The following is a 27,296-nucleotide window of genomic DNA, read 5'->3' on the forward strand; positions in this document are numbered from 1 at the left end:
GATGTTGAACACCACCCGTTTAAATCTACCGGTTCACAAATGGTGGCAAGTTTGCAGGGAATTGTTGCAATATAAATCACGAGAAACAGTTGATTCGTCACAAAAGGCGCAAAAGGGGGTACAGAATCGGGAATTGTTGCGTGTACGTTTGAGCGAAGTTGGAGGAATAGGAAACGATTTACCCCCACAAGGTAGTGCACAAGTCTCAGCTGCCCATTGCGGAGGGGTAAAGGCCATTAAAGAGGTTTGTCCCGAGACCGTTGTTTACGCGGCGGAAGTGGGCTATAATCAGGCCACGGTGCACAAAACCGCAAGGCAACGATATTACTGTCATTTCAACGGCCCCCTCCCCTGCTCGGTCCTCCCTCGCACCGAGGAAAGAGCCGGGGAGAGACCCTGGAAATTAAATGGATTGTTCCGTCGTTATTAAGGGCAAAGGAGAGAGGCGCGTAATTACCACCGATCGCGTTTTGACTCGTGGAAAAAAGCTGTTTCTTTCTTCTTCCTCCTCCTCCTCTTCTCCTCTTCGTGTGATTGTCGATCCGATCCGCGTGTGTCGTCGTCTCGGGACGGCCAACGATCGGGAGGGCACCTCCCTCGATCCTTATTATCAATCTCGAAACGAGGGCCGGAACGAAGGTTTGATACCGCCAAATCGGCGAAAATTAAGTGTCTCACTCACGGATCGTTTCTTCGCGATTATGGGGTAATATAATTCTTCGCGTTTTGACCAATGATAATGATACCATTGGGAGAAGGTATGCCGGTATATCCTACCCGTTTGTCCCCTGTATAATCCCGGTTTGAAATTCGAAATCTCGATCTCTGCCGTTTCTTTTTTTTTTTTTTTTTTTTGCCTCCTAATAAGAAGACGAAGCGTCCGGCGGTTAACGAAGCGAATCGTTGCGAAATCGCTTGATTTAATTTAATTTGGCGAGTTTGTGCATTTCGTATCCGCGAAAATACTGTAACGAACTCGCGATTGGAAACGATTCGAGAATCGTGATCGATCGTGAACGTGTACATTAAGATTATTATTATTATTATTGTTGTTGTTATTATTATCGGTCGGTCATTATCCGTGATTCGATTGGTCGGGGCCGAAAAATTAAACGCTCCACGAATCGTATTCCGTTACGAAAGGAGAGTTTCGCGAGGGAGGTTGGGACAGACAATAACGATATCGGGTGGAAAAATACCTGAAACGTGTTCTCCGTTGTTACTCAAATGGAATGGATCGTCCAATTACGGGCAATGTCGTTCGGGCCCGAATAGACTTTCACGACGACGACGACCTATATCTCGATCGTGATCAATCAATTATGGACAATTTTACGACAACCGGCCTCCTATTTCCTTCTTCGAATCTCTTCGTCTCGAATGAATTAACCCCTCACGTTATACACGATATAATTTAATTTTCCTTCCACAATTATCTTCCATTTCTTCCAAATCGAAAAATTCTTACGATTCGACGTAAACATTTATTTTAAAAAATTTTTATCTACTTTTAATCGATCATTCAAAATTGCACTCTCAATTCAAAGTATACTCCCTTTGCACGAGGAAGAGAGAGGTTACATATCCCATACCCGTAAATCCGAACGTTGTCTCGTCGGGGGTGACATCTTCCTCATCGATCGGCAATAATGCGCGGTGCGCCGTGAACGATGCCTTTACGGTCCTTCTTATCCTCCGGCTGCGGTTTAATTTATCGTTTTATGGTCCTTTCTGGGAGAAGGAGGGGGCGACCTAGGAGCCCGCCGACCACGGATGGGAGCAGCGTCGCTGGAGAACCCTGGGAGAGATCGGGATGGGCCGAGTCAGCCAGCCAGAAAAGAGAGAAAAGAGCCACGGACGCGAGACGGCGTGGAGGGTGGAGGGAGGGAGAGAGAGAGAGAAGGAAGGACCTAGAGGGAGGGAAGAGAAGAGCGAAGGAAGGAAAAAAGGTTGTGGAGGAGGATGGGAGAGGAAGAAAGACAAATGAACCGCGAAACAAAAGGGGCATCGGCGCGATAGATGGAAGTGGGGTTTGGCCAGAGGGTAACGAAGAAGGGATGAGGGGGCGCAGCTAGGGGGCGTGGCTCATGCGGTATTAAGCAACCGCGCCACCGCATTGCAAAAGGCAAAGTGTTATCGTTGCGACCACCAAAAGACTCTACTCAAGCTCGACTTAATTAGATTCAAAAACGCGAATTTGTTTTCCGTTTACTTACCCCCCCCCTCCCGTTTCCTGGTGCCTCCTCCTTTGCCACTCCCCCTTCTCTTTTTGAACTCGAGTGCAAGTTGTAAATCGAGGCGACATCGAATAAAATTAATAAATTAAATTCGCGATAATACCACTTTCATCCGATATTCTTCTCTATCTGTACATTTATATATATATATATGTATATGAAAAATGTTTCCTGCAACATCTTCGCTTCCGCGATTTAACACGCGTAACTCTCAACCATAAATAACTATCATCCTTTTTCAATTATCCTCTCGGCTAATCGCGTTTCCCCCTTTTCCGATAGTTATCGATAGTTGAGCGAGCACCGTGTACTTTCCCTTCGAAAGGGAACGATCAGGGTGTTGTTCTCCTTCCTTCCTCCCCTCCCCCCTCCTAGTTTTCGCCCCGCGCGAAAACGCTATTACAAATTATGCGCGTAACCGCGCGTTACGTTCAACATTATTTCGCACCGGATGCGACTGTACAGGTAACAGGAACTTTCGACTCGAATCCGCTCGGCCACGATACGGAATATAATGGAACAGGCTAAAGGGGGAGGAGGGGGGAAGGAACTCGAGACGAGCTCCTCTGCCCGCCGAGTCCATTCAAAAAAAAGGAAGGTGTGAGAAGGTGTATTTCGTACGAAGGTGTGTAATTAGAGTTATTACTTTAACAAGCCTGTTACCAGAGGAGAAACGAGAGAGAGAGAGAGAGAGAAAGGAGAAAAAAGTAAAAAAAAGTACTGTAAGAGCCGCGGGGGCGCCGAAGGGGTTGAGGAGGAGAGCGAGAGAGAGAGAGAGAGAGAGAGAGAGAGAGGAGTACGATGGTCGAGCCATTGTTAGCCGGCTAATGCTGGCCTTCTTTGCATCATAAAGGCAATGTGCAGACCTGGCCTTTTATGCAGGCGACCAGGATAGTGCACCCATACCATACCCGCCCGACGCACACGCGTGTAACGCACGCGAGAACCGTACGCGGGCGGTGGCCCGTGCTACTCGCCTTCACGGCCCGCTATCTGTATGCTAACTTATCGGAGTCAATTAATTTCACTTAGGCCCAGCTGCTTTGGCTTGCTTGTTAAACGAGCGTCGACAAGGAACGGTGTCTTTGTTGGATCGCGTCGCAAACCATCGCGGCGGTTTAGCGTTGCATCATTGGCTTGTTTCATGCGTTTTATGCGTCCGTTATTTATTTGATAAGTGTCTTTAAAAGACTTTTTTATTTATTTATTTATTTATTTATTTATACAGTCCAGTACAGTCGGTGGCAAAATATCGTCGATATTTCCACAAGGAAATATGTAATTATTTTAAAATTCTGATTTTAATGATGATTGGTCCCTCGAAAATATGGAAAAGCAATCGCGGAGAGTTCGCGCTGGCAAATTAATTAATTACTTGGAAATCGTATGTATAATTATTCGTTAAATGATAAACTGAATTAGAAAAAGGTTTGAACGCGAGTTTCGTGATGAAAAATAGAATAATTCGATGTTTTATATTCGGAATCGAAATTTTCGATCGAGGAACATAGATTTCGTTCCTCGTATCTGGCTTGCTCGCGAAATGGAAGTGAGTTCTAATTAATCGCGGCCATTAATTCAATTAAGCCTGAACATCGGTCGGGTTATCTTACTGTCCTTATGCGGTCGGAAATTCACACTATTGACTTAGCGAATTAACGTGGGCCGCCATTAATTTCTAACTGCACCTCGTGCGTTAAGGCGGTGCATAATTCAGCGTTTGTTAATTAAAAATCCACGGAAAGAAGCGATCAGCGGTACGCTAAGTGGAACATCGTTTCCCTTTAGAACACGACAGTAATTAATTTAATAGCCCGAGAAGATGCGTTCTTGAGAAGCAGAGCTCGTTACAACGTCCTCATACATTTTTATTCGCTCGTAAAAAAAAAAAAAATATATATAACGTATCTGTACCTATTTCATCTGTCCATTCATTTCGTTACGTGAGAATTTTAAAAAAAGCCTCGAACATGACGAACGAAAATAAAATTAAAACTTTTACGAATCGATTATAATCGATTTTTTAAAAGACGAGAGTTACCCACTTGTTTCTTGAGCTTCGTTTTTCCCCTGGATTCGTTTCACAAGTTTTTCGTTACAAAAATCGTTTTAGAAAATGGTTCTTCTTAAAATTAAGAAATTAAATTATTACAAATTTTTATAATCGGTACGAGCGATCGTAAAAAAATTCCTTCGATCAGGCAGCGTTTTAAATTTATCGTATATTAAGCGAGGTGGTACGTGATCGGTGTACGGAGAATAAGAGAGTGAGTATGATTCGGTTGCGCGCGGCCGCGCGAAAATTTCTGCAAAAAGGGAACGGCGGAACGGAGAGGGAAGAATTGTCATAATGCCCCGTGAAATAAGACCGTTCCCATAACGCGCTAGTCGGGTGCAATGGGCCGGATAAATCGTCAATGTGTTTCGCAGAGGAATTTCGTGACGCTTCATTAGGCGAAACCATGGTCGCGCCGCTTGTCTCGGTGACAAGTTTGACAAATTATTCCTCGCCGGTCTTGTGCAGCTTGCGAGCGTCCTTTAACTTGCCTGAAAACCCGTCGGAGGATCCTTCAAAGGATCAACCTTACGCGTTAACATCGGGGACAAGAGCAAGCCGATACTTTTCGAAGAAAATAATTTCTTTTGCTAATGGAGAGAAGGAGGAAGGGGGGGATTCCTGTTTGTCCACAGATGGCGCGACGACCGCCGTCCAATGAGCCATAACCTCGAAATTTCTCACACTTTAAAACGATCAACGAGACGCGATTTAATTTCAAACGCAAGAAAGGAGTTGTAATATATAATTTATAGATTAATTTCGAGAATAAGAATTGTGTGTGTTTCGAGAATAAGATTAAGAAAGAAAGAATACGCGTCGAAACTTGTTATGTTATGGTATATAATAAGATATGGATATTTTCAATAATAAAAATCAAGAAGAATCACCAAAGAGGTTGGACACGATGAGGGCGAGTGAGAAAGAATAACGGCGAAAAGAGAAAATGGCGGCAAATGTGCTAATAGTTCGCAAAACATTTGGCTTTAAGAGCTTGGCAGGGGCTCTCGATGCAAAATTCGTAATTCACAGTTTCTCGAGTCGAGGGGGAGGGTTGCTCGTTTATAAGAGCTTCTCGACTCCAGGAATTGGATTGGGGCGCGAAAGTTTTTGCCCTGTTATTTTTGTAATTAAAATTAACAACCGGCACGCTGCCAAATTGTCTTCTTAGTACCGTCTCCTCCCATCCAACGGTATCGTGTTGTTCCTTCGACGAGAATCTCCCTTGGCACTGGAACCGCTTTGAGCGAAGGAAGGACGCTAGCTGCCGGCCATCATCAATACGTGTCATCATGTTATACGCTTATCTCTATACATATATATACATATATATATACGCGTATTATATAACGATGCAGCATTTAACGTACAACGGCGTGCCACTATTATTTCTCCAATTAATCATATTTTTTACGATCGTTTTGATGTTTCTTCTATGCAGATTTCTATTAAACTTTATTTCTTCGCCTTGCTCGCCTCAACAGGGACAAATAGGGAGTGATGCCCCGTCATAGACCAGAATAAACAATTTTCTCTCTCTCTCTCTCTCTTCACAGAAAATTCGAATCCTCACGAATCCCCGTTCATTCTACGATTTCTTCGATCCTCCTCCCTCCCTTTTTTTATTATTATTATTATTATCCTCGTCGTTCTCGAAAATATGTATCAGGCGGAGGAGAGAAAAGAAAAAGGTGGAAAGGGGGGGGAAAAGAGAGGAGGAGGGGAGTAGTAGTTAAAAGATGGCAGTGCTACCATCATCAATATGTGTCACGGGATACGTACCGCTCTCGATACGCTATATATATATATATATATAAGAGAGCCTTGCACGAGAAAGTATTTACCACGGGACCGCCTTAATTATCTCTCTCGCCCTCTCTTTTGGCGGTGTACGTACGCACGTTGCTTTCCTGATATCTGCCGCGATCTGGGTTTGCTTCTAACGACCGGACACCGTATAAACTCGAGAGGAGTCTCGAGTGCGTGAAACACCTCCTCCAAAGGAAAGAAGGAAGGAAAGAAGGAAGGAAGGAAGGAAGGAACGAGAGACAGCTGCGGCTCTCCCTCCCCTCCTCCTTCGTTCCACTTCGCCTCGTTATCGCGAGGAGAGGAGTATTCGCTCTCCTCTCGATAAGCTTCGAATTGAATTCGAGGGCGACACGATTTTTCAAACGAGAGATCGCGATCGTCCCTCTCGTAGATGGCATCTTGATCTGAGGGGGGGAAGGAAAGGGGGAAGGCTTTTAATTAAATCGAATTTACATCGAATTTATCGCGATCGAACGAAAATTATTTCACGTCCCGATTTCAATCCAGAAGCAGGGAGGGAACGAGACTCGATTAAAAATCGATCCAATTTTCGAGATAGATCAACGAGAGAGAGAGAGCAATTATTATAGAGACGGTAGTTCGGTAGTTCGAGGATAGTCGAGGGCCTCGATCCTCGTGGATCGTTGAAATGATTCCACTTATCCTCTACGGGGAGTCCCATGGAAGAATCCAACAGCGGGTACAAAAGCCGAACTCGATCGCCCCGGGACGCCCAGCTACCGAAGATATTTCATTTACCGGACAAAAACCGCCTCCCCCTCCTCTTCCGCTTGCCCCCTCGATTCGTTGGCGCGGTCTAAGGGAGGAATTCGAATTAATATTCGGCGCTGACGTATGAAATTACAGCCAGCCTTGTCTGCCGTCTTCCTGTCATCGTCGTTCCCGTTCCCGCTCTCGTTTGTTGTTGCTGCTTCTGCTCGCTGCTGCCCCTCTCTCGGCGATCGCCGCCAGGAAACAAATGAGCGACGATCATCCTGTCCACTCAGAGGCACAATGGGAAACGAGCACGACTTGAAACGATTCGATGCCACGACATCTTACATATTGGATAACACGTACCGCCTCTTCAAAACTGCTCCCTCGATTTGACTACCGATTTTGGTAGCATCATTTTTGTCTCTCCATCCGATTGTTGATGTCGATCACTCGCATCGTTTTCGTGTGGAATTTTCCTTTAACGCTTATTTCATTTCGTATGGAGAAATATAGGAAGAAATGTAGGAAGATTTTAAAGGTATATTGTAGAGGATGGAAAGAGAGGTTGAAATATTTTCAACGATCTAATGTGTTTTCCAATCACGCTTATGGCCGGGGCAACGATCTTCCGGAATGGAAACACGAAGCAAAAGAAGACTTCTCACCTGTTGGCCCCATTGTCCGCGAGATAATTTGGTTAAAGTAACTAATCGTTCGCTCTTTTCAGGTCCCGCCGCTTATATACTCGATGCCAAACCGCGGCCCCTTTTGTCGTAATTAATAGTCCTCCCCGCAAGACCTTACTGCTTCTTCTCTAAATGATTCTTCATCCATCATCGTGCGCCCGACTTTTGAACCTTCGCCTTTCGATTTCCCAGAAACCGCTTCCCACCGCATCCCCGATCCCTACCCCACAGCTCTCAATACAGTCTCAACACATCCTTTGATTTCATCCTCGATTATCGAACAGCGAATCGATTCTCTTTTCGAGAAAATCCATTTCATCTTAATTCGATGACCAAATAGAGTGATAGTTTAATATCAGAGTTTATGATCGAAACTTCGTACGTATTTGATTGCCCTTCGAGAATCTCGAGCGTTAAGAAAAATAAAGGAAGGAAAGAAAAGAAATTAGAAATTAGAAATTCTGTCTTCTCTTTCACAGTCGGTTCCCCGGAAGCCGTTTCGGTGGATAATATCACCGATCTTGAATCCGTTTGCCGAGTCATCTCTTAAGATGATAGTAATTGTTCGTTAATTTGAAAGGAAAGGAATCCGTTTCCATCTTGCGTTTCGACAGAGAATGTAGGTAGGGAAAAAAAAAAAAAAAAAAAATTAGCTACGTTCCAGGGCAGCTGTGCCGGCTTTTTAAGCGACACACCTGCTAATTTCTTCAAATGCCCCCGTGTGGAATTGCTCCGCGAGTAATCTTTTCTCGAGAAAAAAAGAAAAAAAGAAAGAAAGAGAGAGAGAGAGAGAGAGAGAAATGAAAAGAAATGATGGCGAAGAAACCTTCGTTCTCGAGAGGAACTTTGGAGGAAATATATGTACAAAGGTGAAAAAAAAAAAAAAAGTGGGACGTTCGAAGTCGTAACGATTTGATAGAGAGAAAAGAATCACACAACGATTCGTTCTACGGTTTTGTATGTGTCTTCGTTTAAAATTCGGTTGAAAGCGAAGGTGTTAGTAGAGGAGGGAAGAGAAAGCGTATGTATCTGCGTCGTCATACGACACGCATAAGGGGGCTGAAAATATGGGCAGTGATTTAGACTTACACCAATCGCGACATCCGCAGGAAGGCAGCCAGGTAAACAATCCGTGTTCACAAGCGGTTCTCACTGAATTCCACCTGCCGCCACACTTTCCCCTTTCATGCCGTGGATTTATCGAGCTCGCCGCCACTTCTCAAGGCAACGAAATTTCCTGAAACGACGACGACGACGACGACGACGACCCACGCTGGATTTTGACTCGTGACTTCGTCTCAAACAAACGAACGAAATTCTGCATATATTTTCCGACTAATTTCCATAAATGTAATGTAAAGATGGGGCAAGTATTTTCGTGCAAGTATTTTTTGATTTTGCGTTTTTAGTAACGATTTCAAATCGTTGCTTTCACTTTAGACGTATCAATTTTAACCACGAATCTAATGAAACAACGTTAAAAGCATTTCCTTATTTTCTCTTCTTAATAGAAATAAATTTTCGAATTTATTTCTATTTTATTTCGAAGAACGATCGATATCTGACACTTATCCACGAGTTCTTATCCAGATGCACAGATGTTGCGACTAGACATCAAATAGCAAACCGTGTATACACCTTCTGCTCGCGTTTGATGTATTCCACGCGAAATTCTACCCCTTAACGAAGCGAATTTGTTCCTCAGAAATTTAAAAAAAAAAAGAAAAAAAAAAAAAGGGAAAAGAAACAACAACGTTCATAAAGCAGTCGCGAGAGAAAGTCGTAAATTCCCGGCCGCGTATTTTATAAATGATTTACGAAACGCGTATGCAAATGTTCCCACCGCGCTAAAACGATAAGTTACAAAAATGTTGATAGTTGAAATATATCGTCGATTGCTAAATCTGATTCCCGCTTCCTCCTCTCCCCACTCCGCCGCTGCCGTGTCCACTCTTCCCCTCTCCCTCCCTCCCTCCCTCCCTCGCGCTCCACTCCCCTGCGCTCTCTTCCTCCCCCCCTCCCTCGCCCCCTCCCTCTTTCCGCTAGCAACCGTTCTCGCGCACACGCGAGAGTGCGACTGCACATGCAATCGCATCTCGATGACCGTACCTGCCAGTGATTTAACGACTTGTCACCCACTTTATCAATTTACCGCCGCTGGAGACCTCGGGTTTACGCACGTAAACTGTGACCATCCAATGTGTACTTATAGTTTCTACCCACCGCGCGCTCTTTGTATCGGGTTAAGTAATGATTCTGTCTTGGTGCTGACTGCCGAACGGTTGCCGAGGATATTACTCAACTCCATAATCTGGAATCGAAGTTATCGGGTGGAATTTCTTCGAGTGTATGCTTGTAATCCCGATTTCTCTAATGTCGGCTTTCATCCTTAAGAAGGGATTTCGTATTGGTTGGAAGAATGGTTAAGTAAGTTGTAAGATGTGTACGTTTGTTGTCCAGAGTAAGAGTATGTATATGCAAATGAGGTTTTTTTTCTTTTTGTAAGGTATCAGAAGTGTTTGGATTTGGTGCTTGTTCCGTTGCCGATTACTTTCTAGCATTAGGTTATATATTATTTAGGTTTTATTATAAGTAAATTTATTTTAAAAGTGTAGTTTTAATATATATTCAGGGTGTTATATATATATATTCGTGGAATATTTTTAGAGAGTCTAGAGATTAAACTAAACATAGTTTTTCCAAAGTTTTTGTATGATTCTTATTGTTATATAAAAAAATAATTCAGCGATTTATTAAATTTTCATCTTGTTCGAAACTAAAATTTTATTTATATCAAACATAGTTGATACGTTGCATTTAGATTATTTTTAAACATGTACTTACTTGTAGGCACAAAATACAACATTTAAAAGTCGTTTACAGAAAATTAAAAAACAGTATTGTATCTATATAAATATCTCTGATGTATTCACTTGACACTCGTACAAAAATCCCGTCTTTATCCGTTCGATCGAATCCCACGGAACAATTAGTCTCGACACGAGAAAACGCTTTGACCGAGAGAATTCTGTAAAACAATATTTTTTTTCCGTCACGGGCGGCGTTGATTCGAAAAATACGTTACAAGGAACGTGTTATATCTTGGAAGGAGAATTTCAACGGACGGAGATGGGACGGGCCCAAAAATGGTCGGGATCGAGAAGAAAGATAAGATGGGAATGGCGTGTCCCGGCATGTTTTTGAAGTTTGCGTGGTAATTGTCCAACCATATGCTCGAAACTCGCCCACCGAAACGATAATCGAAAGAAGCTTAGGCTTATGAGTCTCGATTACAAGTGTGGAGAACTTCCTCTTAATTATAATATTTAAATTTCCCGCGCGGGACCAGGCCATGTGTTCAAAGCTACCGCGCCCTCTTTATCTCGGATACAAGGTGATGCGTCTTTCATTTAGGCAATATGGCGGCTATTTGCACGGGTACGTGTTTTTACGCAAATTGTGTGAGGGTTACGCGAGAAAAATGTTGGTTAAACACTGGACATTTATCAAGATTGGACAACGATAATTCATTACCTTAATATGGCCGTATCAGATAGAACGTTGTGAGTGACCGCTCGAAGAAACACGAGGCTACGTTTCGATTATTTCAAAAGTGGTGAATGAATTACTTTTTTCTGTTTCTTTTTTTGCTCTGTGCGATATATATGATAAGAAATAACACTGAGTTCAACGTAAAATCCAAAGATTGTACGAATAATATGGTAAGAGATATAAAATAAGTATATAATTTATAAGAATAGATTAAAATATATAGGTTATAGAAATAGGTTATACATGTAGGTATAGGAATAGGATAGGAAATATAGGAATCAAATTATATGGATTCAGAAGTTTATTTTACGTTGAAAAAATTTAACGAGCAATTATAAACGTTTAAAGTTCGTAAAATTAGTTTATTAGATATTGTTAAAATATTCTGTATTGTGCGTATTATCATTAGGTATTGCGTATATTCAGGCAGGTTAGTCGTTGAAGTTCATTTTTAGGTTAAATGATGTTTTTGTCATTGATATGTATAAGGAGAAGAAAACACTTTTTAATACCATTGTAACATGGTTAGTTATATTATATGTATTATAAATATTGCATATTTAGTTAAGTATTATTAATTAGATATTGTTATAAAGAGAAATAAAGATTAATCGGAATTCCTTTTAGAAATATATTCTTGTTTCTTATTTTCATTTGTATATCTTCGTTAGATATTAAGTTTTTTCTCATAGGATTAACGAAGATAACTAGAATAACATTAGAGTATTGCGTTGAATTCGTCGCGGATACTGGACGATGATTTGTCATCGGATGGGTAACGATGCAAGCGACAAATCTCGCTCGTATGGCGTATTGATGAACATCGATAATATACGATACTCAATAATGACAAGCTACCATCGATTATATCGTTTTCACTCCTCGTACACCTGCACGCGCCACGTATCCTTTCTGAAACTGGTGCGCAATTAAAAGATTCGATTAAACGATAAACATCGCGATTCCACGGTTTTTAATCTCTCTATTTTTCTTTCCATATCTGTATACCTATATATATATATATATATATATATGTGTGTGTGTGTGTGTGTGTCATAATTTATCGTACGTCTTTAATGATGAATTATAGACGTACGTTTCACTTTTCTTGAGTGAGAAATTTACTATATCATTCGGTCAAAATTTTTCATTTATAATCATCCGAAATAAATTGAACGATTAAAACTGTTTCGGTTAATTTAATAGAAAGATACGAATGTCACGATATTATTTTGATGTAACCGCAAATATTTACAAAGTGGAAGAATATTCGGCGACGAATTTTCGTTTGAAAGGGATATCCGGTTCGAGGCCAATTTATCGGCAATCCGTGTTCGACATTACGCTCAATTTTCGCGTACACGTTGGAAATAGGAGGTGAGAGCCAGAATGATTTTTTTTTTTCGAACACACGCGCGTTTACGCGAGTAAGCGGTTTGCAACCGTGCGATTACGCTTCTCCCGTGATCCCCTCGGTTTTTTCTCGTCCACCGGTTGGCTCGCTCCTGTCACGTTGACTCGACCAACTGGTTTCGTCTTAATCTCGTTCGACGAATCTCCGTGACGTTGAGAGAAGATCGTTAACACATTTGCCATCAGAAGAATGCCGCATGCCGGCATTCGACATTTTGGCGACTAATTATACGACGCGAATCGTGGCTAATCGCGTTGTTTCTTCTCACCTTTTATTATTATCAATTGAATTTTTTTTTTTTTTTTATTCAAATGTTAAAAAGAAATTAGCATCTTTTTATAAATATATTATCAAAGTACGATATAATTTATTGTTTTACTTAGAAATTAGTTTCTATGTTAGTTATATTTTTATTAAAAAACAATATGATATAAATAATGAAAACATTTAAAATATTTTTCTTATTTGATACAAGTTATTATTTATTTATGAATATCTAACAAAAATCAGATAGGTCTGATATGCTGTTACGTTATATACAACAAGGCAACTTTTGCTTGTTCCTTTGCCTATTCTTCACGAATCATTATAGCTCACTGTAGCATACTCGTTATATCGGTGGAAAGAGTTGCAAAATCTGCGAAATAACGAAAACTTTTCTGCCAATTTGTTAACTGTTTAACGTACCCTCGTAAAATCCGGCATAAATTAAGGTTAATCGTCATCTCCATACTGATTTTACACTCGAGCTCGCCCCGAGACCGCGTAAAAGGAGTTCATTGGATATTCTTCAATTAATTACGTTAGCGTATATATATATATATACGTACATAACCTCTATTCCAAGAGGTAACATCGTGTACCGCCAATTTACATGCCAACAATGTTGGCCGATTTCCCTGTTTAAGTACCCCTCAATTATATCGATTTCCACCGAGTAAAATGCGATAAATAATATTCGTGCGAGGCGATTAAGCGCATTGTACACCAGTCGAACGTCCATTTTACGCGAGGCCGCTTAAAAGGGCATACAAGCTTCCGTGTGCTCGCCTCTTTCCGAAGTTTAACCATAATGCGTGCTCTTAAACGCGCAAGCGCGTGCATCGGACAGATAAAACGAACCAAGTGGAAGTGAGATAGAGGGAGAACGCGAGGCGGAAGGTGGTAGAACAGGGAGAGGGGGGGACCGGAAGTGGGAGCAATTAACGATATAAGTGGTTCGCTGGTCTCGAAACCAGATAAGATCGGCTAACTCGAGTCTAGCTCCTTTTCTCGAGACCGTTCGATGGGAAGATAGTAAACTCGAAAGAGGCAGGTGCCTTTTGGACACATTATACGCTGTTACCTCGATCCACCTTTTTCTTTTTTTTTTCCCCCCTCTCTCTTTCTCTCTCTTTCTCTCTCTTCTCTTTCTCCTTCCAACCCTTCGTATTTTTGTATTTTTCTTTCTTTCTTTTTTTTTTTTTTTTTTTTTTTTTTTTTTTGTCTTTTTACCTTGTTCCTCGCGTAATACAAGAAGATGGAACTCTGTTTCGATCCGCGACGTCGCGAAAATAACTTTATTTACCGCTATCCGCGATAATCGATCGCCTCGACCGGTTATTTGCATTTTATTAAATGCCCACCGGTTAATTGCTCTCTTCTCGCTTCTCTCTTACCTTGTGTTCCAAGGGACGCGTTATTAATATTAAGTAGGCGTCGATTCTTGGTAAAACGATGTACATTGTATTTCTAAGATAGTGGGACCGATAATCGATTGATCTTGGCCCGACGCCGGTCCTTAATTCTTTATTTCTTTATTTCGCTCAATTTAATGACGGGATAAACTGTAATTTCAGTTGAACAGCAACACCGGTTTCAATGTGGAAAAAAGTATGTATTTTAAATTGGGATTTCGATAAGCGTCATGCACACGCAATTAACGTATGTATCAGACTCATTTATACGTTATAATAGATTACAATATTTTTTTTTTTTTTCTTTCTTATAATCAATTTCCATATGTTGCATTCGTGCTAGATATATTTGAAGATTGTCCGTTCGATGTTCTAATAAAAATATTCATGAAATTTCACTATATATATATATATTTCCTTAAATTATTTACACACAAGACTTTAAAAGTTAATCTACTTGTTCTTTAATTAATCGAAAGAACTGTTTATAAATACTCATGATCTAACAAATATGTATACTGCTAATAATCCTCTTTCTCATTTACATAATTCCTAAGGATTGTACGTAAATGAGAGAAAAAAAAGTCCAAGTTTATAAAGTTAATTATTTTATATATGTGCTTTGTGCCCGCATTATAAGCTAATAATAAAATATAATTAAATTTTCTTTCATACGTGCTTAACGATGATGTATGTCTTTTACATTGTCTCGCTGCATTAGTCTTGGCTAATCGCAATATAGCAACAAATATTATTTTGTAATATTCTATATTATTTCTTCACCCTCTTTGCATCTTTGAATATTTAAAATATTCTCCACAAAAAAATCTGCACTATATCTATCAATAAATAACGATCGAATCGATCGGTGTGCGATCTTTTACCTACAGATCGTGCCTCGTTTCGATCGAGAAGTCAGGGCAAAAGCGGACAGGATGCGGGGGCAGAGTATACTCGCGTACTTTTGTTCCGGTGATTCTCTTTTGTCGCCCGTTTCAGGATGCAGAAGCCCGGCAAAAGCTCGATTTGACCGTGGGTTAACCACATCCTCTCTCGCCAGTCCCTTCTTCCTCCTCCTCCTCCTCTTCTTCTTCTTCTTCTTCTTCTTCTTCTTCTTCTTCTTCGGTTTCCATTGGGGCGGTGTACCTTCGGGAAACCAACTACCGCGCGAAAAAATGAAACTGTGATTTCCTACCAGCTTTCAGCTAATAAGCGCATCCGTTCTCGGCCACGGTCTGCAATTATGCAAACCGCGCGCGCACTGGTTTCTTAAAACATTTTACGAGGCACACGTTCGGTGCGCGATATTTAACAACGTTGCATTCGTGCCCTGTCCCACGGAAGTGACGCTCGTTCCACCGACACGAACCTTCTTCTATAGAAAGTATTATAAAAAAGGGAAAAGAAAGAAAGAAAGAAAGAAATAAAGAAAAAAGAGAAGAAAAGAAAAGGAAAGGAAGAATAAATATTTTGCTTTTCCTCGTATGCATCCTTTCACCGATGGATCGGTTAACGCTCTATCTAATGGCTGAATCTTTGCCTCCTTCGACGCGACTTCCTGTTTATCAAATATAAATAAGAAAGTAAGCAGATGATTGATATTGATTATTTCAATTTCGATGGAAGATAAATGTAATCAATGAACCTTTCATTACGATAATTTCCTCGTTTTCATCGCATCGTTTTCGTATCGAGATTGCACTCTTTCTAAATTTTGTCTCTTCCATCTTCGTGTAACTGTCGTGTAACTGTGAAATTAAAAATTATTCGAATTTCGACGAGAAATAATTGCTTTCACCGAGGAGTGGATAATTTTCTAAATTTATCATCCTTCGCATCGGTGGGAAGAAAAATATTGTAAAAGAATTAAAAAAAAAAAAAAAAAAAAAAAAAGTGAACATCTCACTTTCCTTATCAAGATTACTGCATCCTTTCACCGAAAGAATGTATTTAAGATTTATTAAGATTCCTCGTTGCAAAATCATCGTAAGAAGTTTAAAAGATAATTTCTCTGAAGGGAAATTTCAAACATGATAATATAAATATAATTTTTTAAAATTAAAAATTCAATTCCAATGCAACGAAATATCTCAAATATCTCGAATAATTTCCCGCTTCAACATCATAATTACAATTACACGAGTACAAAACTTGAAAGGAGTTACTTACGAGTTTTTCTCTTTTATGTATCGAATATGAACGAGGGGGAGAGACGTTGAGAAAAATCGTCGGGCCACCGCTAATGGGGTCGAAATTAATTTCACGTAATTGAGGATACACGAGGAGAACGAGCGTCCTCCTCCTCCTCCTCCTCCTCCTCCTCCTCCCGCCGCTACCCGTTTTACCCTAATAGGAATAAAATAAGCCCTTGTGCAGCAGTTAGCGCTCGAGCCTCGCTCCTACATAATTGCAGCGTCGGCTGACCAACACCGGAAATAAGCAAACGCGATTAAAGCCTCGGCCACGCTGTCACGCTTCCCGGGTTTCGCCTTCGACGGCTCGTAAGGCCCTGGCAAATTACACACCGGGCCCCGAAAACACGGCAACGGAGACGGAGACGGTCACCCCTTCCCTCTCCTATAATAATAATAATAATAATAATAATAATAATAATAATAATAATAATAATAATAATAATTGTTTTACGCTCTTGCGATTCCTTCGCGCGGATCGGGAACAAAATTTCGATAATTCGTATTGTTTGATTTGTTTGGGAAAAGTTATTAACAATAATGTGTATTTTGGATAATGTTATTTATTAATTTTAGTTAATTTATTGGATAAGTTTAGGGATTAATCGTCAGTGCAGGGATAAATATCTTGCCTCTTGTTATTAAAGTTATATAACTGTTTCGATATTTAAATAAAATTTCCATTTCTCTACGTCACGTTCAATTAAAAATTTGCATAAAAATTCGCAGTCTGTTTATCATAAACTAAACTGTCGAATAGGGGAGGTCAATATGCTCACTGCGTTTTAATCTGGATTAGTGCATATCTACTGTGTACTCATTTTTAGAATATTCGTATATATCCATTTGAATCGAGATGAAAAATTGTGAAAAATAATTGATAAATATAAAGTTTTGTTGTATATCTATATCGATACTCGAATAAAACTCGAAGTTAATAAATATTTTTCATCATCGTTAATGTATCTAAAGATCGTTCGATTATTAAAGGGAAATAAGAAATTCGCGATAATAAAAAATTAACAATGTTCTGAATAATTCGAAAAATTGAAACAAATCTTAAGATAATTCTATTTCTTTTCTCGCAGACTTATTGGTAAATAATTCGAAACAGCTTACGTTATTCAACTATCACGATTAGTGTAGTGTTTTTTTTTGGATCGTTTGCTTGCAAAACGCGATCAAACGGTTTAACATAAGTGCGCGTATGCAAATGGGAATGCAAATGAGCAAACAGTACACGATCTCTGTGTGTTCAGGCATTAACCCGATCGCGAGTCTCTTGAAATATGCATCGTCGCGTGAAAAACATTGGAAAGAAGGGCTCGAAGGGCCCTCGTCGTTCAAAGGTCAATTCAGTGGCCAGGGGAAAAGGATCGATAGCTAAGCGACCAAGGAGGCTTGCCTTTTAATAGTTGCAAATTTTTTTCCCCTCCGAGGAAACACAGCGAAGAAAACACGCCTCTTCTTCCTTTCATTTTCACCTAACGACCGAGTTGTAGTAACTTTAATCTACGATCTGCTTCCGGCTCGTCGTTAATTTCGCGAATTAAGAAAAAGAAGAAGAAGAAAGTGTTAATTCGAGAATTCGATTAAGCTTTGCACCCCGCCATCTTTGGATTATAATGGTAATAAAAATAACGACGATTTTTCGACGAATCTCGAATGCTTGCAAGCGCTTTTTCCCTTCATATCGAAATAATGTAATAATAATAATAATAATAATGCTCGCTCGTATAATGATAAATATCTGATATAACGAACGTGCCACCAGAAAGAGAAAGAAGGGGATAATTCGTTAAGATAGAAAATAAAGAGATAGAAGAAAAAGAAAAGAAAAGTAGAATGAGAGAGACTGAGCGTTAAATTTAGTATAATATATTTTCCATATAATAATTCTCGCTATACAGACATTATTTTACAAAGCATGATTTTTATTACTATGTATACTTCTTGCTGCATTACTTAACGTTAAGTCGCACGATACCGTGAGACCCACTGATTCTGATGCGTCCCGACGGTTTTTACACAACAACGCCGTCATTCCTCTAACGCGTGTCCCTTTACATGTCGTTACACCTTTATTCTTTTCGTCGTTACAGCCTAATTTTATGTATTCGTAATACTGGTATTTCATCATTTCGGTGAACAACGCGGCAATCGCGCGTGGAGCGTCGAACTTTGGAATATTCTGTCGAATTTGGACATATTCCAAGTCGAATTCGACTAATTGAATTATTAATTTTTAAAAACTCTATCTATCTAAAAGTTCGACGATTCAAACACGCGTTGCGACGCGTTTGTCCATTCTACGTATATTGAAATCTGAAAAATACTTCTGGAATATCTTGTTATCACGGTTGGCTTCCATTTAACGGGATATCGACCAACCTGTTCAACCTTACTGATACACCATCTCATCCCATCAAACGTTAGCTATTTACAACATTTGTCTGCCGAAATGGAATGGAAATCGACGCCGCGCGAATCGAATCCTATAATTCTATTTACAATTCTATAATGCTCCCTCCGAATGCAACGTTCGAAATTTTTCCGCCAATTTTTCCAACAGCCAAACAACTCTTCTCTTTTGTTTAAAAGTTTCACGAGCATTGCATTCGGATCAACCCCCTCTCGAATTTTACTCGCGATAGAGATAATAATTCGCATCCGTACGAGATCTTTGAGGCAAGGATCGAGGCAAGATCGCGACCGATATTCCCCAAATGGGGGAGAATAACGGAGAAAAATACTAGTCTCGAGAACTACGCTTCACTCTTTTCGACCGCGTGTAATTTCGTGTCATTTCGTATCCCTTCCCCCCTCCCTTTCCCCAGGCAAAGGTCCCCTCTCTAATGTCGTATTAATCGCAGATTCGTGCGCGATCGCCTCGTTCCCTGGCGCGACTCCTTCTCGATTCTCGAGGTCTGCCCTCGTCTTCATCCTTCCCTCCCTTTTTTCACCGGACGAACGAGTTTTCTTTTTTTTTTTTTTTTTTATTTACACCGCGAAAAAAACGTTCAGAAAACGTTTCTTTTTTTCTTTTTCTTTTTTTTTTTTTTTTTCATTTGTTAACCTCGCTCGCGTCGTTCAACGACGCTCGATCCACTCGTCGATCGTTTCCTTTTGGCGTTTTTACGTTACGTCGCGTACAAACAGATGCATCCACACGCACACACGCACACACGCACACGCGATAAATCCGTCGAGTCGTCGTCGATCAAGCGTCGATCCGCGTTCGATCCCTTTCGATCTCTACGATCGGTATATGACGATTATTAGGAGTATGAATACTGGTCTCAGCGTAACGTTCGGCTCGCTAAATCGTTCGAATCGCGAAACTTTGGTTAACCACATAACGCTTCCTCTTCGCCCATTCTCATTATCTAGGAAATCCCGGACGTCCCGTGCAATGTCACTTCCTCTGCTCCACCTCACGAAATCGACCGTTCTTTTTTTTTCTTTTTTTCTTTTCTTTTTCTTTTTTTCTCTTCTTTTCTTTCGCGCAATACTTGTCGTTGGCGTGGAATTTCGCGAGCTTTCGCGCGCGAAAGTTTTTTTTCTTTCAACGATCGACGACGAGAAATAATATTCTTTCTTTTTTTTTTTTTTTTGTTCTTTTTCGTTTTTTGTTTTTTTTGTTTTTTTTCTTCCATTACATTCATCTGTTGGCGGTTACGCAAGTAAGTTGGGTTAGTTAGAACGGAGTATAATTGCTACAAAAAAATCACCGCGCGCGTCTTCTTTATAAAGACTATATCTTCTCGTCGATTGGCTGCCTCTAACAACATAATAGAAACACTCGAACATTTTTTTTCTCGAGATATCGCACGCACGCACGCACACAACTTTCCACAACTTTTTGAAAAAGAAAGGAAAAAAAAAAAAAAAAAAAAANAAGGAAAGGATCTCCAGAGCGAGTTTTTCCACTTTCTTCCTCTCGGATCGATCGTACCCTCTCCTCTCAACGACAACCCTTCATCTTCCATCCTCCTCGTTCATTATCCTAGATATCGTGTATACTCTCGTCGTCACTGTCCGCCCTTATACTCTGAGGGCTGTCCTCCCTCTTCGGCGAACGGCTCGCGCTCCTCTCCCTCTGCCTCGCTCCTCTCCCCAAATGTTCCCTCTCCCTTCCCTCGATCATGTCCGGACTGTCCCTGTAATAACCGGCCAAATTCTGCATCCCGGAACCTGTCAACGATGCCACGCTGGTGTTGCTCGGTCCCGGCTGGAGCATCGGGGACGGGTACAACCTCTCGTCCTTGCACATCGGGGACCTTTCCCTCAACCCGGCAGGACTCTTGCTCCTGTCCCTCTGCCTCGACCCCCTGCCCATCCCCTCCCGCCCGTCCTCCGGGCTGTCCCTGTAATACGTGCTCAGGTTGGACAGGCTGGAGCTCGCTGTCAAGGTACCTCCAAGGGTGGCCGTGTTGCTCGACCCGGCTTGCACCATCGTGGCCGCGTAAAGCCTCTCCTCCTTCATCAGCGGGGACCTGTCGCTCAACACGGGGCTCTTGCTTCTGTCCCTCTGCTGCCTACCCTCCCTCTCCCTCCCTCCCTCGCCCATCTCCGGGCTGTCCCTGTAGTAGTTGCTCAGGTTGGACAGGCTGGAGCTCGCGGTCAAAGATCCGAGGGGGTTGCTCGGCCCGGCCAGGATCATGGTGGGTGGGTACAATCTGTACGGAAGTGGCTTCTGCAAGGTGACGGCCGCCGCTGACGCTTGCTGGTAAAAGAGGCCGTTCGCGGGCAGTGCGTGGGCGCTCGGGTAAGGCCAGTATCGTCCGGCAGCGGGATGCGCCGGGACAGCCGCTGCCCCGCTTCCGTACAACTGTTGGAATGCAGCCACCGCGAAATTGTTCTCCGCCATTATCTCGAAGCCGACGATCGTTTGCCTCTTCCACTTCGTTCTGCGAACAGAATGGAGGGGGGGGAGGGGTTAATTTTTAACGCGATTTATTTATTTTTTTTTTTTCTTTTTTTCCTGTTATATTTAGGGAGAGAGAGATTTTTATATCTCATTATGTCGTTTGGAAATTTGACAGTGAATGTTTTGTTTCATTGAGAATTATTTTGGAGAAAATCTTGTGATATCGTTCGAAAGTTTGGAAATTTGAATCGTTTATTTCATTGAGAATTATTTTGGAGAAAATTTTTCCAGTTTACTGAGTATGGAGGGGTTAATTTTTAAGGCGATTTATTTATTTTTTTTTCTGTTATATTTAGGGAGAAAGATATTTTATATCTTATTATGTCGTTCCAAAGTTTGGAAATTTGAATGTTTTATTTCATTGAGAATTATTTTGGAGAAAATTTTTCCAGTTTACTGAGTATGGAGGGGTTAGTTTTTAAGGCGATTTATTCATTTTTCTTTTTTTCTGTTATATTTAGGGAGAGAGAGATTTTATATCTTATTATGTCTTTTGGAAATTTGATAGTGAATGTTTTATTTCATTGAGAATTATTTTGGAGAAAATTTTTCCAGTTTATTGAGTATGTAGGGGTTAATTTTTAAGGCGATTTATTTATTTTTTTTTCTGTTATATTTAGGGAGAAAGAGATTTTATATCTTATGATGTCGTTCGAAAGTTTGGAAATTTGAATGTTTTATTTCATTGAGAATTATTTTGCAGAAAATTTTTCCAGTTTATTGAGTATGTAGGGGTTAATTTTTAAGGCGATTTATTTATTTTTTTTTCTGTTATATTTAGGGAGAGAGAGATTTTATATCTTATGATGTCGTTTGGAAATTTGAAAGTGAATGCTTTATTTCATTGAGAATTATTTTGGAGAAAATTTGGTAAACGAAATTTTTCTGAGTTTACTTACTAGATTGGTGGATATTTTTTAATCCTATCGATCCGTTTGAAGGAAACTTTTACGGTTACGAAATTGAAGTTGGAAAAGAAACGAGTGTTTACTTTGCGAATTGAAAGTTTGTTAATCAGAAAGAAACTCGCGTTACGAGATTTTTTTATCCAGATAATTTTGATATGTATAAAAAGATGAAATTGTAAGAATTTACAAGATTTGCACCGAAAACTTTTACGTAAATGTGGAAGTTTGTTAATTAAGAAAACTTCTATTTAAACTATTTTTTTTTTTTATCGATAATTACAACTTCGCAAGGATACAATTTCAAAAGTTATATTGATCCTCTCCCTCCCCCTTCTCTCTTTCAAATTTACTTTCAAATTATTTTAGATATCCTTGATACGCTTGGTAAAATTTTTCACAGTGTCGTTCAGTTAGTTCACCCTCGTCTATATCCACTCTTTCGAAGGGTGGAATAAAAATTTCTCCTGCCTTTTTTTTTTTTTTCTTTTTTTTACGATTTCTTCGAATCCGAACCCCTGCTCGTTCGATCGCCTCCCAATCTCTGTTCGCGTATGTAAATCTCGATCTGGGACAATTACGCTAAAACGGGGTGGCGTGCCGCCAAGTGGTTAGGTTGGCCACACTGTTGGCGGGCTTATTATACTAACAAATAGCCCATGGAGTTTCACCGCCTAATCATCGCGTATCATGCCACGCGCGCCTACTGCTTTAGAGACGTGTTTAGAGGTGTGCCGGTGCAAATCTTTCCAAAATTCTTACCGAATAATAATATACTACGGTTTGAATATGAACCACGTGATGATTAAACGTCTTTAAAATGGCGAAAAATCTTCGTTTCGTCGAGGAAATGGAAACGATAAAATTACATAACATACGAATAATTAAGTGACAATAATTTTTACATCTTCTTTAGAGAAATTCTTAAAAAAAGATTCGTATGTATCTCGACAAATAATAATAATAGAATCATAAATTTCTTACGAAAAACAGACCTTTCTTGATAAGTAAAATTTGATAAGGGTTTTATACACACACAGATGTAAGTTTCGATGCGGCGCGATGACTCGAGGAAAATTGCGATCATTTGTAAAATAAAAGGGTAGTAGGATTGGTTCGATCCCAATCACCGATAAGAAAATGTTTCCGACTACGGAGGGAGGGGGTGAAAAGCGTGCGATTTCGTGCCATGCTTTTCCACGTCGCAATTATTACTCGGAGGGAACTTCTACCTTCTCCCCTTTCGATGTACGAAGAGTTTGAAAACTCGTCGATTCTCGTACAGAAAAGCGCAATAATAATAATAAGATTGTAGCATCAACCGTCCTTTCTCTTTTTTTCCCGCGAGTGTCTCGAGATTCGTCGATAATTTTTTGTCTTTTTATTATCCTCTCCTTCATCGATATTATTTTTATTCAGATCGAAAAAGCGTAGGGGGAAAGCATGCACGACGATGATGACACACTGGTTCGATTGAACCAATTACGGTTGGATAATTATTAAAGAGCGGAGAGGAAAATTATAGTCTCGCGTCGACGAGCCGACACGTGGTGATTTACCTCTCTCTTCGAGTATTTGATAACGAGTATTTAAACTCGTTATTTGTTATTACTGTAAACGTAATGTTACACTATTGTCTCTCGATTAAATTATTCCGCGGTGTTTTCGGGGTTTTAAACGGCCTACGAAAACGATACATCGAAACGATGTTCGCTATGTGGAAATTATTAGGATAACGAGATTATATAGGATATGGAATTTTATATTTCGGATAAATATGAAAGTGATTTAAACGAATACTTTAGAGGAATCGATTTTATTATCTAAGCACGAAATATATAAAGAAAAGAAAAATCGCTCTTTCCTCGAAAATTATTATTAAAGCCTGTCGTCTAATAACTGTATTACCACCTCCTCGTTAATAATTAACGGCAGTTATACGCGTAATCGATCTCCATTTAATATGGATTCATGCTCCAGTAACGGTCGATCGATCAACCGACACGCGCGAACTTAATTACCTAGGCCCCTGGCTAATTAGAAAAAAAAGAAAAAAAATCTCCATCCACGAAACAAGAAGCGGAATCGGATTGTATATAAAATTTCTGTGGCTAGGCAGCCAACGTCAAACGTCCACGATTATCCACAATGATAAATCAGCCCTGCCTGCACGCCCGTCCACTCAATTAAAAGCCGACGAATTCGCTCGCCGCTCGGAATTCGGGGCGATAATTAACGAGTCCTCCCCTCCCCCTTGTCGAGGGGGACATTCGTTACGTTTTTCCATAAAAACAAACCGGCGACGGTGGATGAAAATTAAATAAAATAAAATAAAAAAAAAAAAAAAAAAAAAAAAAAAAAAAAAAAAAAAAAGAAACGAGATGAAAATAGATAAAAATAAAATAGAGAGAGGAAAAAAGGTGAAACCTTCGAAACGAGGCCGCGGCGAGTTTCGGGCGAGGGAGGAGTGAGGTGGGGGGATGAGAAAGTTCGTTGTCAGGGTAATTAATAATCAGGAGATCCGTGGCTGGCAAGGGACAAAGCGGGGTCTCTAACGGATATGCAACTCGCACGGAAAATTCGACAATTAATATATTTCGTGGGGTTGCTGTACACCTCTCTCTCTCTCTCTCTCTCTCTCTCTCCCTCCCTCTCTCTCCACCATTCCTGTCTCTCGACTTTTATCCAGCACACACGCGGATCGTTTCGAAATGTGGGCCACACATTCTCTCTCTCTCTCTCTCTCTCGATATGCCTCTTTTGTGGGGAGATTGAGGGGAGAGGGGGGGTAGGAGAGCAGTAAAATCGTTCATGAATTTTAAACAGGGCCCCTCTCCTCGAATCGAGGAGCCGCGCGATCATTTCTCATTTTTCCGCTGCCACCGTTGGCGAGAAGGAGATGGAGAGCTATACCGACAAACGAGAGATAGAGAGAGATAGATAGATAGATAGGGATAGAAGGGAGAAGCCGTGTTGTAAACCGAGCAGAGATACCGTCGGGGTGAGAAGGGGAGGGGTGGAGACGACAAGTTGCAATGAAAACCACTCGTGCGATTATATGATGAGTAATGTTTTTTAATACCCCCACCGCGTGCACGCAAGCAAGGGGTGGCCGGTCATTTTCGAGTGCAGCCACTCTAAAACACCCTTAATTGCTGTGCCGGCTCTTTGTATCGGCGGTGAACCGGGGAGAAAGAGAGGGGGGAGAGGGGGTCGGAAGTGGCTGCGGAAAGAGCAAGAGTCATTGATTTATCGTCCTCGAGAGCCGGGTTGCGAATAAAGCGTACGGTAAACGGGGGGAGAGGGAGAGGGAGAGGAGGAGAGGGGTGAAGTGTTAAGAAAAGTGTAACGATCGCTTCCATCCAGGGCTTAATGATCGTCGACGAGGTAAAGGGAACCTCGGTTCACGATCCTCTCGTGACTCTGGGAAACTGGTTTTTCCTTCGATCGGTTGCATATTATATATATATATATATATCTCGTCTCTCGTATATAACGTTTAATAATAAAATTATTCTTTTGGATAATTAATGATAATTAATATATTACGCTCGATATATTTTTTTAACGAGGGAGGAAAATTTCGACGAAACGTACGTACGTGTCTTCGTACGATTTTTTTACGATTACACGGCGATTTATAAGAACAAAGATAATGAATTTATAAGATAAAGATAAAGAACGATATATATGGATAAAGAATTGCGCGAGCGGTTAAAAGGGGGAGGATAAAGGGAGAGAGAGAGAGAGAGAGAGTTAATGCATTTATAATGGTGTTTTGGGACCGGTCGGTGGTTTTGCGGTTACAGTGTCCTCGGCGACACTAATGCAACCAACCTCGGTTTGCGACAATATAATGGCGACAGACGAAGAGAAAGAGAGAGAGAGAGAGAGAGAGCTAATAGAATAGGGCGACATATTTTCAAATTATTATTTGCTCGACTTGCCCCGTTGGAACACATGTTCCTCCTGTGGATAGATATACGTGTCGATTCTCTCTCGTACAAAGGGATGGTATGAAAGGTTCGAATTAACATTCCCTGTCACGCGTTTTTTTAACGTTCGACAAATTTCTAACCACCGACTCTTCGAAAACCGCATTGGATTAAAACGATGATCGAGAGGTAACGAGCTAGAAAGAAAACTATATATATATATATATATGTATATACAAGAGCCCACGCTCTTGTATAGAAATTGCCGTGCCAGTTACAGTATTTTTAGACGTGGAAACGTAGTTATAACCCCGTTAACTCATAAAGGCCGACAAATGTGCATGCAAATGTATCGTTACACCCTCCTTGGTTAGCCTCGTTTCTTTTTTTTTTTTTTCTACCTGTTTCGCGAAATTCCACGGCTCGCGAAAATCTACCGTGTGTACGTACGCTCGATACAAATACAACCGTGCAACCACCTGGTTTTCGTGACACGAATTTTTCTGCTCGCGAGAGGAGTGGAGAGGGGAGAAAGATCGGCTCGAAACGAGCGCATTTGACTAGCCGGAGAAATCAAGACGATCCGTTATAAAGCGGTTTACCGGAGGCGTGGGAAGCTCGTGTGTTCTTCCGGCTGGTGTCGAGAAGCCTCAAGAAACAACGGAGCCGGATTCTCACGATGTGCGATGTATCACGACGGCGTTGGCTGATGTGTCGCCATACGGCTGTTACGTACGTACGGCGCCTCCACTTTTATGGAGAGGGAGAGAAAGAGAGGGAGGGGGAGAAAAAAGAAAAAAGAGAAAGAGAAGAAAGAAGAAGCGGAGAAAAATCACCGTTTCTTCCACGCATTTCTCTCGACGCCGTTTCTTTTCTTTTCTTTTCTTTTTCTTTTTTTTTCTTTTTCCTTTTCCATAAATCCCGCGGTAAAATTTGCACTTAATTTACCGTTTCAATGGAAATGCTTTTTGCTCGCAGTCTCTCTTAATTAACAGATCCCCTCGAGGCGAGGAAACATGTTTAAACATAGGACGGTTTAGGTAATTGCTATATTTAACGAGAACTTTCTCCTCGTTTGCCGATGTCCTTTTGCGCCGTTACTTTGTTTCGACTAATTGATTCGTTAATTCGTAACACGGATGTAACGGTACGATTAATATAAAGTGTCGAAAGCGAGGTGAAAATTC

The 27,296-nt window shown here is 40.8% G+C and overlaps 2 protein-coding genes across 2 annotated transcripts in view; one reads left to right on the forward strand and one right to left on the reverse strand.

Annotated features, from left to right (window-relative positions):
* The window catches only part of LOC122712675, a 112,334-nt gene that overhangs the window by 10,266 nt on the left and 74,772 nt on the right, over positions 1–27,296 (forward strand). The gene's annotated exons all lie outside the window — the stretch shown is intronic.
* LOC122712674 (homeobox protein B-H2) overlaps positions 18,223–27,296 on the reverse strand; it is a 33,418-nt gene continuing 24,344 nt past the window's right edge. The window contains exon 3 of the mRNA XM_043932480.1: positions 18,223–21,249. Coding sequence (XP_043788415.1) covers positions 20,346–21,249 — 904 coding nt within the window. The 3' untranslated portion in view covers positions 18,223–20,345. The remainder of the gene's footprint in view (positions 21,250–27,296) is intronic.

This window comes from Apis laboriosa, unplaced genomic scaffold (assembly GCF_014066325.1).
Source record: "Apis laboriosa isolate Shangri-la unplaced genomic scaffold, ASM1406632v1 scaffold204_cov149, whole genome shotgun sequence".
NCBI lineage: Eukaryota > Metazoa > Arthropoda > Insecta > Hymenoptera > Apidae > Apis > Apis laboriosa.